Source organism: Oncorhynchus clarkii, chromosome 23 (genome assembly GCF_045791955.1).
Source record: "Oncorhynchus clarkii lewisi isolate Uvic-CL-2024 chromosome 23, UVic_Ocla_1.0, whole genome shotgun sequence".
NCBI classification, from domain to species: domain Eukaryota; kingdom Metazoa; phylum Chordata; class Actinopteri; order Salmoniformes; family Salmonidae; genus Oncorhynchus; species Oncorhynchus clarkii.
The window spans coordinates 62,224,654-62,240,500 of NC_092169.1; the positions used below are offsets into that span (position 1 = coordinate 62,224,654).

The 15,847-nt window shown below is 47.3% G+C and overlaps 1 protein-coding gene across 1 annotated transcript in view; it reads left to right on the top strand.

The window, feature by feature from the left end:
- Positions 1 to 15,847, top strand: part of LOC139381221 (probable JmjC domain-containing histone demethylation protein 2C) — a 235,668-nt gene that overhangs the window by 187,705 nt on the left and 32,116 nt on the right. The window contains exons 20-24 of the mRNA XM_071124680.1: positions 872 to 1,441; positions 6,296 to 6,464; positions 8,361 to 8,451; positions 11,615 to 11,745; positions 12,775 to 12,897. Coding sequence (XP_070980781.1) covers positions 872 to 1,441; positions 6,296 to 6,464; positions 8,361 to 8,451; positions 11,615 to 11,745; positions 12,775 to 12,897 — 1,084 coding nt within the window. The remainder of the gene's footprint in view (positions 1 to 871; positions 1,442 to 6,295; positions 6,465 to 8,360; positions 8,452 to 11,614; positions 11,746 to 12,774; positions 12,898 to 15,847) is intronic.

A 15,847-nucleotide genomic window follows, 5' to 3' on the forward strand; every position in this document is an offset into this window, starting at 1 on the left:
TATGGAGGGAATAACACGGTATTATTTCAACATACTGATTCACATGCCCTGATGCTGTATGGAGGGAATAACACGGTATTATTTCAACATACTGATTCTCATGTTCTGATGCTGTATGGAGGGAATAACACGGTATTATTTCAACATACTGATTCTCATGTTCTGATGCTGTATGGAGGGAATAACACGGTATTATTTCAACATACTGATTCTCATGTTCTGATGCTGTGTGGAGGGAATAACACGGTATTATTTCAACATACTGATTCTCATGCTCTGATGCTGTATGGAGGGAATAACACGGTATTATTTCAACATACTGATTCTCATGTTCTGATGCTGTATGGAGGGAATAACACGGTATTATTTCAACATACTGATTCTCATGTTCTGATGCTGTATGGAGGGAATAACACGGTATTATTTCAACATACTGATTCACATGCCCTGATGCTGTATGGAGGGAATAACACGGTATTATTTCAACATACTGATTATCATGTTCTGATGCTGTATGGAGGGAATAACACAGTATTATTTCAACATACTGATTCTCATGTTCTGATGCTGTATGGAGGGAATAACACGGTATTATTTCAACATACTGATTCTCATGTTCTGATGCTGTATGGAGGGAATAACACAGTATTATTTCAACATACTGATTCTCATGTTCTGATGCTGTATGGAGGGAATAACATGGTATTATTTCAACATACTGATTCTCATGTTCTGATGCTGTATGGAGGGAATAACACGGTATTATTTCAACATACTGATTCTCATGTTCTGATGCTGTATGGAGGGAATAACACGGTATTATTTCAACATACTGATTCACATGCCCTGATGCTGTATCTCTCCTCTCCAGATGGGGAAGAGCGGCCGTAGCATGCCCAACATCCTGGATGACATCATCGCGTCCGTGGTGGAGAACAAAATTCCTGCCAGCCGAGGAGCCAAGCTGAGTCTGAAGCTGGAGGCCACCACCACCACTACAGAGGACAGGGAGGTGAAGACGGAGAGGATCGAGAGGAAGAAGCAGCCTGGGACTGGGACAGGTCCTAACCCTGGGACAGGTCCTAACCCTGGGACAGGTCCTAACCCTGGGACAGGTCCTAACCCTGGGACTGGTCCTAACCCTGGGACTGGTCCTAACCCTGGGACAGGTCCTAACCCTGGGACTGGGACAGGTCCTAACCCTGGGACAGGTCCTAACCCTGGGACTGGGACAGGTCCTAACCCTGGGACGGGGACAGGTCCTAAGCCTGGGACGGGGACAGAAGAGCTTCCTGAACCCAAGCCTCAGCTAGAGAAGGCCCTGCAGCTCCATGCTGACATCCCCCACTGCTGGTTGTATGATCGCAGACTGCTCTGGCTGAAAGACCATCGACACCCTGGCAACTGGAAGCTGTTCAGAGAGTGTTGGAGACAGGGACAGGTCAGTCAGTCTCTAGTTCCTCCCTTCAGATGTTTCCTCATTCACTAGCTTCATCTCCAGTGCTTTTAGTTGGTGGAGAAGTGGAGATACAGTCCATGGTGAATATTTGGGTCCTACTGCACCACTGTGTGCAATATTTGTTGTTGCTTTGTCTCTGACCGGGCTGTAGAGAGAGAGCGGCGGTGGAGACCACCGGGCTGTAAAGAGAGAGCGGCGGTGGAGACCACCGGGCTGTAAAGAGAGAGCGGCGGTGGAGACCACCGGGCTGTAGAGAGAGAGCGGCGGTGGAGACCACCGGGCTGTAGAGAGAGAGAGCGGTGGTGGAGACCACCGGGCTGTAGAGAGAGCGGCGGTGGAGACCACCGGGCTGTAGAGAGAGCGGCGGTGGAGACCACCGGGCTGTAGAGAGAGCGGCGGTGGAGACCACCGGGCTGTAGAGAGAGCGGCGGTGGAGACCACCGGGCTGTAGAGAGAGCGGAGGTGGAGACCACCGGGCTGTAGAGAGAGCGGCGGTGGAGACCACCGGGCTGTAGAGAGAGCGGCGGTGGAGACCACCGGGCTGTAGAGAGAGCGGCGGTGGAGACCACCGGGCCGTAGAGAGAGAGAGCGGCGGTGGAGACCACCGGGCCGTAGAGAGAGAGCGGCGGTGGAGACCACCGGGCTGTAGAGAGAGCGGAGGTGGAGACCACCGGGCTGTAGAGAGAGCGGCGGTGGAGACCACCGGGCTGTAGAGAGAGAGAGCGGCGGTGGAGACCACCGGGCTGTAGAGAGAGAGCGGCGGTGGAGACCACCGGGCTGTAGAGAGAGAGCGGCGGTGGAGACCACCGGGCTGTAGAGAGAGAGCGGCGGTGGAGACCACCGGGCTGTAGAGAGAGAGCGGCGGTGGAGACCACCGGGCTGTAGAGAGAGAGCGGCAGTCCTGTCCTAGTATCACTGCTCTGGATAGTATCACTGCCCTGGATAGTATCACTATTCTGGATAGTATCACTGCCCTGGATAGTATCACTACTCTGGCTAGTATCACTGCTAGTATCACTGCCCTGGATAGTATCACTGCCCTGGATAGTATCACTGCTAGTATCACTGCCCTGGTTAGTATCACTGCTAGTATCACTGCCCTGGCTAGTATCACTGCTCTGGCTAGTATCACTACTCTGGATAGTATCACTACTCTGGCTAGTATCACTGCTAGTATCACTGCCCTGAATAGTATCACTGCCCTGTATAGTATCACTACTCTGGATAGTATCACTACTCTGGATAGTATCACTGCTAGTATCACTGGATAGTATCACTGCCCTGGATAGTATCACTGCTCTGGATAGTATCACTGCCCTGGATAGTATCACTGCTCTGGCTGGTGTCACTGCCCTGGATAGTATCACTGCCCTGGATAGTATCAATTCTCTGGATAGTATCACTGCTAGTATCACTACTCTGGCTAGTATCACTGCCCTGGATAGTATCAATTCTCTGGATAGTATCACTGCTAGTATCACTACTCTGGCTAGTATCACTGCCCTGGATAGTATCACTGCTCTGGATAGTATCACTGCCCTGGATAGTATCACTGCCCTGGATAGTATCACTGCCCTGGATAGTGTAACTCCTCTGGATAGTATCACTGCCCTGGATAGTATCACACAAAGCTCTGACGTAGGCTGTGAGGCCAACAATTAAATCTCTGACGGAGGCTGGGAGGCCGACACGTAAAGCTCAGACGGAGGCTGAGAGGCCGACACGTAAAGCTCTGACGAAGGCTGGGAGGCCGACACGTAAAGCTCAGACGGAGGCTGAGAGGCCGACACGTAAAGCTCTGACGAAGGCTGCCAGGCCGACACGTAAAGCTGTAGAGAGAGAGAGCGGCAGTCCTGTCCTAGTATCACTGCTCTGGATAGTATCACTGCCCTGGATAGTATCACTATTCTGGATAGTATCACTGCCCTGGATAGTATCACTGCTAGTATCACTGCCCTGGATAGTATCACTGCTAGTATCACTGCCCTGGATAGTATCACTGCCCTGGATTGTATCACTGCCCTGGATTGTATCACTGCCCTGGATTGTATCACTGCCCTGGATAGTATCACTGCCCTGGATAGTATCACTACTCTGGCTAGTATCACTGCCCTGAATAGTATCACTGCTCTGGCTAGTATCACTGCCCTGGCTAGTATCACTGCCCTGGCTAGTATCACTGCCCTGGATAGTATCACTACTTTGGATAGTATCACTACTCTGGCTAGTATCACTGCTAGTATCACTACTCTGGCTAGTATCACTGCCCTGAATAGTATAACTGCCCAGGATAGTATCACTACTCTGGATAGTATCACTGCCCTGGATAGTATCACTACTCTGAATAGTATAACTGCCCAGGATAGTATCACTACTCTGAATAGTATAACTGCCCAGGATAGTATCACTACTCTGGATAGTATCACTGCTAGTATCACTGCCCTGGATAGTATCACTGCCCTGGATAGTATCACTGCTCTGGATAGTATCACTGCCCTGGATAGTATCACTGCTAGTATCACTACTCTGGATAGTATCACTGCCCTGGATAGTATCACTGCTCTGGCTAGTATCACTACTTTGGATAGTATCACTACTCTGGCTAGTATCACTGCTAGTATCACTACTCTGGCTAGTATCACTGCCCTGGATATTATCACTGCTCTGGCTAGTATTACTGCTCTGGATAGTATCACTGCCCTGGATAGTATCACTGCCCTGGATAGTATCACTGCCCTGGATAGTATCACTGCTCTGGCTAGTATCACTGCTAGTATCACTGCCCTGGCTAGTATCACTGCTCTGGATAGTATCACTGCCCTGGGTAGTATCACTGCCCTGGGTAGTATCACTGCCCTGGGTAGTATCACTGCCCTGGGTAGTATCACTGCCCTGGATAGTATCACTGCCCTGGATAGTATCACTGCCCTGGATAGTATCACTGCTCTGGATAGTATCACTGCCCTGGATAGTATCACTGCCCTGGATAGTATCACTATCAAAGCTCAGACGTAGGCTGTGAGGCCAACAATTAAATCTCTGACGGAGGCTGGGAGGCCGACACGTAAATCTCTGACGTAGGCTGTGAGGCCGACACGTAAAGCTCTGACGAAGGCTGCGAGGCCGACACGTAAAGCTCTGACGAAGGCTGCGAGGCCGACACGTAAAGCTCTGACGAAGGCTGCGAGGCCGACACGTAAAGCTCTGACGAAGGCTGCGAGGCCGACACGTAAAGCTCTGACGAAGGCTGGGAGGCCGACACGTAAAGCTCTGACGAAGGCTGGGAGGCCGACACGTAAAGCTCTGACGAAGGCTGTGAGGCTGACACGTAAAGCTCTGACGAAGGCTGTGAGGCTGACACGTAAAGCTCAGACGGAGGCTGTGAGGCTGACGCTACCGTCCCACCTGCCCATAACAGTTAATAAGCTTTACGTGTCGGCCTCACAGCCTCCGTCAGAGCTTTACGTGTCAGCCTCACAGCCTCCGTCTGAGCTTTACGTGTCGGCCTCACAGCCTTCGTCAGAGCTTTACGTGTCAGCCTCACAGCCTCCGTCTGAGCTTTACGTGTCGGCCTCACAGCCTTCGTCAGAGCTTTACGTGTCAGCCTCATAGCCTCCGTCTGAGCTTTACGTGTCGGCCTCACAGCCTTCGTCAGAGCTTTACGTGGCCTGGCCAATATCCGGTGAAATTGCAGATCGCGAAATTCAAACTACAGAATTATAAATATTTAACTTTCATAAAATCACAAGTGTAATACATCAAAATAAAGCTTAACTTCTTGTTAATCCCTCCGGCTTTACGGCGAAAGCACACCATGTGATTATCTGAGGACAGCGCCCCGCATGAAAAACATATTTCAACCAGGCAGGTGCGCCACGAAAGGCAGAAATAGCGGTATAATTAATGCCTTACCTTTGAAGATCTTCTTCTGTTGGCACTCCAAAAGGTCCCAGTTACATCACAAATGGTCCTTTTGTTCGATAATTTCCTTCTTTATATCCATAAAAACTCGGTTTAGCTGGCGCGCTTCAGTCAATAGTCCACCCAGTTTCCCTCCATCAAAATGCATTCAAAATGAATCCCAAACGTTACTAATAAACTTTTCCAAACAAGTCACACAACGTTTATAATCAAACCTTAGGTACCTTAATATGTAAATAAACTATAACATTTAAGACGGAGAATCGTTATTGTCTTTACCGGAGAAAAATACCAAAACACCAAAGAACGCTCTCACTCTTCCACACGCTTGGAAACACTACAGCCAAAATGGGAGCCACCTAGAAAAAGTAGTATTTTTGGCTCATTTTTCCAAAAAACAGCCTGAAACTCTAAAGACTGTTGAGATCTAGTGGAAGCCCTAGGAACTGCGAACTGAGAGGATATCGCCTTATCATAAAAGTCACAGCCATTGAAAACAGTGGTAAGCTGACATTTTTTTTGGGGGGGGGGATGGTTTGTCCTCGGGGTTTCGCCTGCCATATCAGTTCTGTTATACTCACAGACATAATTTGAACAGTTTTAGAAACTTTGGAGTGTTTTCTATCCAAAATATATGCATATCCTAGCTTCTGGGCCTGAGTAACAGGCAGTTTACTTTGGGCACGCTTTTCATCCGGACGTGAAAATACTGCTAGTATATACTGGCTAGTATCACTGCCCTGGATAGTATCACTGCTAGTATCACTACCCAAGAGAGGTTAAAGAGCAGTGATAGTAGCAAGAGCAGTCTGCGGGTTTCTTATTTTTTCTCATTTTGTAATTTTTTTTATCCTGATGTGTGACGATTTCAACGTTATAACAACAACAACTACTGTACTGTCTTGTCTTCTCCAGCCTGTCCTGGTGACTGGGCTCCATAAGCCTCTGAATGCAGCTCTATGGAAGGCGGACAGCTTCAACCTGGAGTTTGCTGACCATCAGGGAGACCTGCTGAACTGTAAAGATGGACTTGTCTCGAACTCTGGAATCAACGAGTTCTGGGACGGCTTCGAGGACCTCACCAGTGAGTAGCCTTCATCACTTATCAGGTTATTGATCCAGGACCTCACCAGTGAGTAGTCTTCATCATTTATCAGGTTATTGATAATGATAGTATAGAGTATTCATATTATTAGTAATTAAGTATATTGATGATATACACTGAGTATTCAAAACATTAAGAGCTCCTGTCCAACTCTATTAAGGTGTTCTTAATGTTTTGTACACTAAGTGTCTACCCGGAGTATACCAAACACTAAGTGTCGACCCGGAGTATACCAAACACTAAGTGTCGACCCGGAGTATACCAAACACTAAGTGTCGACCCGGAGTATACCAAACACTAAGTGTCGACCCGGAGAATACCAAACACTAAGTGTCGACCCGGAGTATACCAAACACTAAGTGTCGACCCGGAGTATACCAAACACTAAGTGTCGACCCGGAGTATACCAAACACTAAGTGTCGACCCGGAGTATACCAAACACTAAGTGTCTACCCGGAGTATACCAAACATTAGGAACACCTTCCTAATATTGAGTTGAACCCCCTTTTGCCCTCAGAACAGTCTCAGTTCGTCGGGTCATGGACTCTACAAGGTGTCGAAAGCGTTCCACAGGGATGCTGGCCAGTGTTGAATCCAATGCTTCCCACCGTTGTCAAGTTGGCCTGATGTCCTCTGGGTAGTGGACCATTCTTGATATACAGTGCATTTACACATTTTGTTACGTTAGATTTATTCTAAACTGGATTAAAAATTCTGTACACAATACCCCATAATGACGAAGTGAAAACAGGTTTTTAGAAAATGTTGCTAATTAAAAAAAAATATATATAACTTATTTACGTAAGTATTCAGACCCTTTGCCACAGTACATGTGGTAAATTCAATTGATTGGACATGATTTGGCAAGGCACACACACCTGTCTATATAAGGTCCCACAGTTGACAGTGCATGTCTGAGCAAAAACCAGGCCATGAGGTTGAAGGAATTGTCCGTAGAGCTCCGAGACAGTATGACACACATTGCACAGATCTGGGGTAGGGTACCAAAAAAGAAAGATTCTGCAGCATTGAAGTTCCCCAAGAACACAGTGGCATCATTCTTAAATTGGAGAAGTTTGGAACCACCAAGACTCTCCCTAGACCTGGCTGCCCAGACAAACTGAGCAATCGGGGGAGAAGGGCCTTGGTCAGGGAGGTGACCAAGAACCCGATGGTCACTCTGACAGAGCTCCAGAGTTCCTCTGTAGAGATGGGAGAAGCTTCCAGAAGGACAACTATCTCTGCAGCACTCCACCAATCAGGCCTTTATGGTAGAGTGGCCAGATGGAAGCCACTCCTCATTAAAAGGCACATGACAGCCCGCTTGGAGTTTTCTAAAAAGGCACCTCAAGGACTCTCAGACCATGACAAACAAGATTCTCTGGTCTGGTGGATCCAAAATTGAAATCCTTGGCCTGAATGCCATGGGTCACGTCTGGAGAAAACATGGCACCATCCCTACGGTGAAGCATGGTGGTGGCAGCATCATGCTGTGGGGATGACGCCCACATCATAGCTAAGAATGGGCGACAGCTCATTGCTCACTCTGACACACTGAGTTCTGCCTTCAAGGTATGATTTCATCCATCTCAAGGCATCGGGGGAAAGTTTAACTTGGACAATTATGTGATGAAAACCTGATGGTTAACAGTATCAAACGCCTTCCTTAGGTCCAGAAAACACAGCCCCAACAACGCCCCCTTTGTCCATCTTGGACTTGACATTTTCCTGAAGAAAGCAGTGTATGTTGTTGTATATTAGTTATAATACCAATGCATTGATTATGTCAATGTTTACAGGAAAGCATCTTTCCCTATCTATACTCTTACTAAAGTCTCCTGTGTTGTCCCCTGTGTTCTCTCCCCCACTCTCAGAGAGACCCAAGTCTAAAGACGGAGACACCGTGGTGTACAGGCTGAAGGACTGGCCATCAGGAGAGGAGTTCATGGCCCTGATGCCTTCCAGGTAGGCCTAGGCCAACTCATCATAGCCAAGCACACATCATAGTCATGGGGATTCTCCACAGTCTACTGGTTTGTCTGGGCAGTAGGTCCAGTAGATCCAGCAATATAACACTGTCTATTAAATCTAGTAGATCCAGCTATATAACACTGTCTAGTAGGTCCAGTAGATCCAGCTATATAACACTGTCTAGTAGATCCAGCTATACAACACTGTCTAGTAGATCCAGCTATATAACACTGTCTTGTAGATCCAGTAGGTCCAGCTATATAACACTGTCTAGTAGATCCAGCTATATAACACTGTCTAGTAGATCCAGTAGATCCAGCTGTATAACACTTTCTAGTAGGTCCAGTAGATCCAGCTATATAACTCTGTCTAGTAGATCCAGCTATGTCACACTGTCTAGTAGATCCAGCTATATAACACTGTCTAGTAGATCCAGCTATACAACACTGTCTAGTAGATCCAGCTATATAACACTGTCTTGTAGATCCAGTAGGTCCAGCTATATAACACTGTCTAGTAGATCCAGCTATATAACACTGTCTAGTAGATCCAGTAGATCCAGCTGTATAACACTTTCTAGTAGGTCCAGTAGATCCAGCTATATAACTCTGTCTAGTAGATCCAGCTATGTCACACTGTCTAGTAGATCCAGCTATATCACACTGTCTAGTAGATCCAGCTATATCACACTGTCTAGTAGATCCAGCTATATCACACTGTCTAGTAGATCCAGCTATATCACACTGTCTAGTAGAGCCAGCTATATAACACTGTCTAGTAGATCCAGCTATATAACACTGTCTAGTAGATCCAGCTATATAACACTGTCTAGTAGATCCAGCTATATAACACTGTCCAGTAGGTCCAGCTATATAACACTGTCTAGTAGATCCAGCTATATAACACTGTCTAGTAGATCCAGCTATAACACACTGTCTAGTAGATCCAGTAGGTCCAGCTATATAACACTGTCTAGTAGATCCAGTAGGTCCAGCTATATAACACTGTCTAGTAGAGCCAGCTATATAACACTGTCTAGTAGATCCAGCTATATAACACTGTCTAGTAGATCCAGTAGATCCAGCTATATAACACTGTCTAGTAGATCCAGTAGATCCAGCTATATAACACTGTCTAGTAGAGCCAGCTATATAACACTGTCTAGTAGATCCAGCTATATAACACTGTCTAGTAGATCCAGCTATATAACACTGTCTAGTAGATCCAGCTATATCACACTGTCTAGTAGATCCAGCTATATAACACTGTCTAGTAGATCCAGTAGATCCAGCTATATAACCCTGTCTAGTAGATCCAGTAGATCCAGCTATATAACACTGTCTAGTAGATCCAGTAGATCCAGCTATATAACACTGTCTAGTAGATCCAGCTATATAACACTGTCTAGTAGATCCAGCTATATAACACTGTCTAGTAGATCCAGCTATATAACACTGTCTAGTAGATCCAGTAGATCCAGCTATATAACCCTGTCTAGTAGATCCAGCTATATAACACTGTCTAGTAGATCCAGCTATATAACACTGTCTAGTAGATCCAGCTATATAACACTGTCTAGTAGATCCAGCTATATCACACTGTCTCGTAGATCCAGCTATATAACACTGTCTAGTAGATCCAGTAGATCCAACTATATAACACTGTCTAGTAGATCCAGTAGATCCAGCTATATAACACTGTCTAGTAGATCCAGCTATATAACACTGTCTAGTAGATCCAGCTATATAACACTGTCTAGTAGATCCAGCTATATAACACTGTCTAGTAGATCCAGCTATATAACACTGTCTAGTAGATCCAGCTATATAACACTGTCTAGTAGATCCAGCTATATAACACTGTCTAGTAGATCCAGCTATGTAACACTGTCTAGTAGATCCAGCTATATAACACTGTCTAGTAGATCCAGCTATATAACACTGTCTAGTAGATCCAGCTATATAACACTGTCTAGTAGATCCAGTAGATCCAGCTATATAACCCTGTCTAGTAGATCCAGTAGATCCAGCTATATAACCCTGTCTAGTAGATCCGGCTATATAACACTGTCTAGTAGATCCAGCTATATCACACTGTCTAGTAGATCCAGCTATATCACACTGTCTAGTAGATCCAGCTATATAACACTGTCTAGTAGATCCAGCTATATCACACTGTCTAGTAGATCCAGCTATATAACACTGTCTAGTAGATCCAGCTATATCACACTGTCTAGTAGATCCAGCTATATAACACTGTCTAGTAGATCCAGCTATATAACACCGTCTAGTAGATCCAGCTATATAACACTGTCTAGTAGATCCAGTAGGTCCAGCTATATAACACTGTCTAGTAGATCCAGTAGGTCCAGCTATATAACACTGTCAAGTAGATCCAGTAGGTCCAGCTATATAACTCTGTCTAGTAGATCCAGTAGGTCCAGCTATATAACACTGTCTAGTAGATCCAGTAGATCCAGCTATATAACACTGTCTAGTAGATCCAGCTATAACACACTGTCTAGTAGATCCAGTAGGTCCAGCTATATAACACTGTCTAGTAGGTCCAGTGGGTCCAGCTATATAACACTGTCTAGTAGATCCAGCTATATAACACTGTCTAGTAGATCCAGTAGATCCAGCTATATAACACTGTCTAGTAGAGCCAGCTATATAACACTGTCTAGTAGATCCAGCTATATAACACTGTCTAGTAGATCCAGCTATATCACACTGTCTAGTAGATCCAGCTATATAACACTGTCTAGTAGATCCAGCTATATAACACTGTCTAGTAGATCCAGCTATATAACACTGTCTAGTAGATCCAGCTATATAACACTGTCTAGTAGATCCAGCTATATAACACTGTCTAGTAGATCCAGCTATGTAACACTGTCTAGTAGATCCAGTAGATCCAGCTATATAACCCTGTCTAGTAGATCCAGCTATGTAACACTGTCTAGTAGATCCAGTAGATCCAGCTATGTAACACTGTCTAGTAGATCCAGTAGATCCAGCTATAGAACACTGTCTAGTAGATCCAGCTATGTAACACTGTCTTGTAGGTCAAGTAGATCCAGCTGTATAACGCTCTCTCTCGCTGTTTTCTCTCTGTGTGTCGTCTGTCTGGTCTGGTCTGGTCTTGTCTTGTCTAGGTATGATGACCTGATGAGGAATCTGCCCCTGCCTGAGTATTGTGACCCTGAAGGGAACCTCAACCTGGCCTCTCATCTGCCCAGCTTCTTCGTACGCCCAGACCTCGGACCACGCCTCTGCTGTGCTTATGGTACGAGCGTTCATTTAACATCGACCAGGCCTCAGGTCACTGTCAATGAGCAGGCCTCAGGTCACAGTCAATGAACAGGCCTCAGGTCACAGTCAATGAACAGGCCTCAGGTCACTGTCAATGAACAGGCCTCAGGTCACTGTCAATGAACAGGCCTCAGGTCACTGTCAATGAACAGGCCTCAGGTCACAGTCAATGAACAGGCCTCAGGTCACAGTCAATGAACAGGCCTCAGGTCTCAGGTCACTGTCAATGAACGGGCCTCAGGTCACTGTCAATGTCAATGAACGGGCCTCAGGTCACTGTCAGTGAACAGGCCTCAGGTCACTGTCAATGAACGGGCCTCAGGTCACTGTCAATGAACGGGCCTCAGGTCACTGTCAATGAACGGCCTCAGGTCACTGTCACTGTCAATGAACGGGCCTCAGCTCTCAGGTCACTGTCAATGAACGGGCCTCAGGTCACTGTCACTGTCAATGAACGGGCCTCAGGTCACTCACTGTCAATGAACGGGCCTCAGCTCTCAGGTCACTGTCAATGAACAGGCCTCAGGTCACTGTCAATGAACGGGCCTCAGGTCACTGTCAATGAACGGGCCTCAGGTCACTGTCAATGAACGGGCCTCAGGTCACTGTCAATGAAGGGGCCTCAGGTCACTGTCAATGAACGGGCCTCAGGCCTCAGGTCACTGTCAATGAACGGGCCTCAGGCCTCAGGTCAATGTCAATGAACGGGCCTCAGGTCACTGTCAATGTCAATGAACGGGCCTCAGGTCTCAGGTCACTGTCGGTGAACGGGTCTCAGGTCACTGTCAGTGAACCGGTCTCAGGTCACTGTCAATGCTACACCATCAATATGTGTTTCATTGAAACCTAACAAAGCAGAAATAGAACATGAATGCTGGAATTAAAATGAAAGCAAGACATAGTTTATTCTGAGTTTATTGTCTACTGATAGAGGTCAGATTATCTCCGGAAGCCTTGAATACACATCAACAGCATGCTGAAAATTCCTCCTCTCTCCCTGTAGGAGTGGCAGCGTCTCAGGAGCAGGACTTTGGGACAGCCAACCTTCACAGGGAGGTCTCTGACATCGTCTCTGTCCTGGTGTACGTAGGAGTGGCCAAGGGGAACGGAGTCCTGTCCAAGACGGGTAAGAAACGAACCAACCCTGGGCTGTGCTCTATATAGTCAATAGATAACCAACACTGGGCTGTGCTCTATATAGTCAATAGATAACCAACACTGGGCTGTGCTCTATATAGTCAATAGATAACCAACACTGAACCCTAGGCTGTGCTCTATATAGTCAATAGATAACCAACCCTGGGCTGTGCTCTATACAGTCAATAGATAACCAACACTGGGCTGTGCTCTATATAGTCAATAGATAACCAACCCTGGGCTGTGTTCTATATAGTCAATAGATAACCAACACTGGGCTGTGCTCTATATAGTCAATAGATAACCAACACTGGGCTGTGCTCTATATAGTCAATAGATAACCAACACTGGGCTGTGCTCTATATAGTCAATAGATAACCAACCCTGGGCTGTGCTCTATATAGTCAATAGATAACCAACCCTGGGCTGTGCTCTGTATAGTCCAGTCTGAAGTGGTGAGACAGGGGTTACTGAAGTCTGAAGTGGTGAGACAGGGGTTACTGAAGTCTGAAGTGGTGAGACAGAGGTTACTGAAGTCTGAAGTGGTGAGACAGGGGTTACTGAAGTCCTGTTCCACTCTGAAGTGGTGAGACAGGGGTTACTGAAGTCTGAAGTGGTGAGACAGGGGTTACTGAAGTCTGAAGTGGTGAGACAGAGGTTACTGAAGTCTGAAGTGGTGAGACAGGGGTTACTGAAGTCTGAAGTGGTGAGACAGGGGTTACTGAAGTCCTGTTCCACTCTGAAGTGGTGAGACAGGGGTTACTGAAGTCTGAAGTGGTGAGACGGGTTACTGAAGTCTGAAGTGGTGAGACAGGGGTTACTGAAGTCCTGTTCCACTCTGAAGTGGTGAGACAGGGGTTACTGAAGTCTGAAGTGGTGAGACAGGGGTTACTGAAGTCTGAAGTGGTGAGACAGAGGTTACTGAAGTCTGAAGTGGTGAGACAGAGACAGGGGTTACTGAAGTCCTGTTCCACTCTGAAGTGGTGAGACAGGGGTTACTGAAGTCTGAAGTGGTGAGACAGGGGTTACTGAAGTCTGAAGTGGTGAGACGGGTTACTGAAGTCTGAAGTGGTGAGACAGGGGTTACTGAAGTCTGAAGTGGTGAGACAGAGGTTAATGAAGTCTGAAGTGGTGAGACAGGGGTTACTGAAGTCCTGTTCCACTCTGAAGTGTTTGGAGTCCTTGGACTCTCTCGCTCTCTCTGGTCTTGTCCTGTACCTGGGACTCTCTCTCTCTTGTCCTGTACCTGGGACTCTCTCTCTCTTGTCCTATACCTGGGACTCTCTCTCTCTTGTCCTGTACCTGGGACTCTCTCTCTCTTGTCCTGTACCTGGGACTCTCTCTCTCTTGTCCTGTACCTGGGACTCTCTCTCTCTTGTCCTGTACCTGGTACTCTCTCTCTCTTGTCCTGTACCTGGGACTCTCTCTCTCTTGTCCTGTACCTGGGACTCTCTCTCTCTTGTCCTGTACCTGGGACTCTCTCTCTCTTGTCCTGTACCTGGGACTCTCTCTCTCTTGTCCTGTACCTGGGACTCTCTCTCTCTTGTCCTGTACCTGGGACTCTCTCTCTCTCTGGTCTTGTCCTGTACCTGGGACTCTCTCTCTCTTGTCCTGTACCTGGGACTCTCTCTCTCTTGTCCTATACCTGGGACTCTCTCTCTCTTGTCCTGTACCTGGGACTCTCTCTCTCTTGTCCTGTACCTGGGACTCTCTCTCTCTTGTCCTGTACATGGGACTCTCTCTCTCTTGTCCTGTACCTGGGACTCTCTCTCTCTTGTCCTGTACCTGGGACTCTCTCTCTCTCTGGTCTTGTCCTGTACCTGGGACTCTCTCTCTCTTGTCCTGTACCTGGGACTCTCTCTCTTGTCCTGTACCTGGGACTCTCTCTCTCTTGTCCTGTACCTGGGACTCTCTCTCTCTGGTCCTGTCCTGGGACTCTCTCTCTCTGGTCCTGTACCTGGGACTCTCTCTCTCTCTTGTCCTGTACCTGGGACTCTCTCTCTCTGGTCCTGTCCTGGGACTCTCTCTCTCTGGTCTTGTCCTGTACCTGGGACTCTCTCTCTCTGGTCTTGTCCTGTACCTGGGACTCTCTCTCTCTTGTCCTGTACCTGGGACTCTCTCTCTCTTGTCCTGTACCTGGGACTCTCTCTCTCTTGTCCTGTACCTGGGACTCTCTCTCTCTTGTCCTGTACCTGGGACTCTCTCTCTCTTGTCCTGTACCTGGGACTCTCTCTCTCTGGTCCTGTCCTGGGACTCTCTCTCTCTGGTCCTGTCCTGGGACTCTCTCTCTCTGGTCCTGTCCTGGTACTCTCTCTCTCTGGTCCTGTCCTGGGACTCTCTCTCTCTGGTCCTGTCCTGGGACTTTCTTCTCTCTGCTCCTGTCCTGGGACTCTCTCTCTCTGGTCCTGTCCTGTACCTGGGACTCTCTCTCTCTGGTCCTGTCCTGTACCTGGGACTCTCTCTCTCTGGTCCTGTCCTGGGACTCTCTCTCTCTGGTCCTGTCCTGTACCTGGGACTCTCTCTCTTGTCCTGGGACTCTCTCTTTCTGGTCCTGTCCTGTACCTGGGACCCTCTCTCTCTCTCTCCTCATCACTATTCATTACAGACAGACACCCTCTGTGCTCAGTCTCTCTCTCATCACTATTCATTACAGACACATTCTCTCTCTCTTTCTCTCTCTCTCTCTCTCTCTCTCTCCTCATCACTATTCAATAGACATACACCCTGTGTGCTCAGTCTCTCTCTCTCTCCTCATCACTATTCATTACAGACACATTCTCTCTCTCTCCTCATCACTATTCATTAGACAGACACCCTCTGTGCTCAGTCTCTCTCTCTCTCTCTCTCTCTCTCCTCATCACTATTCATTACAGACACATTCTCTCTCTCTCTCCTCATCACTATTCATTAGACAGACACCCTCTGTGCTCAGTCTCTCT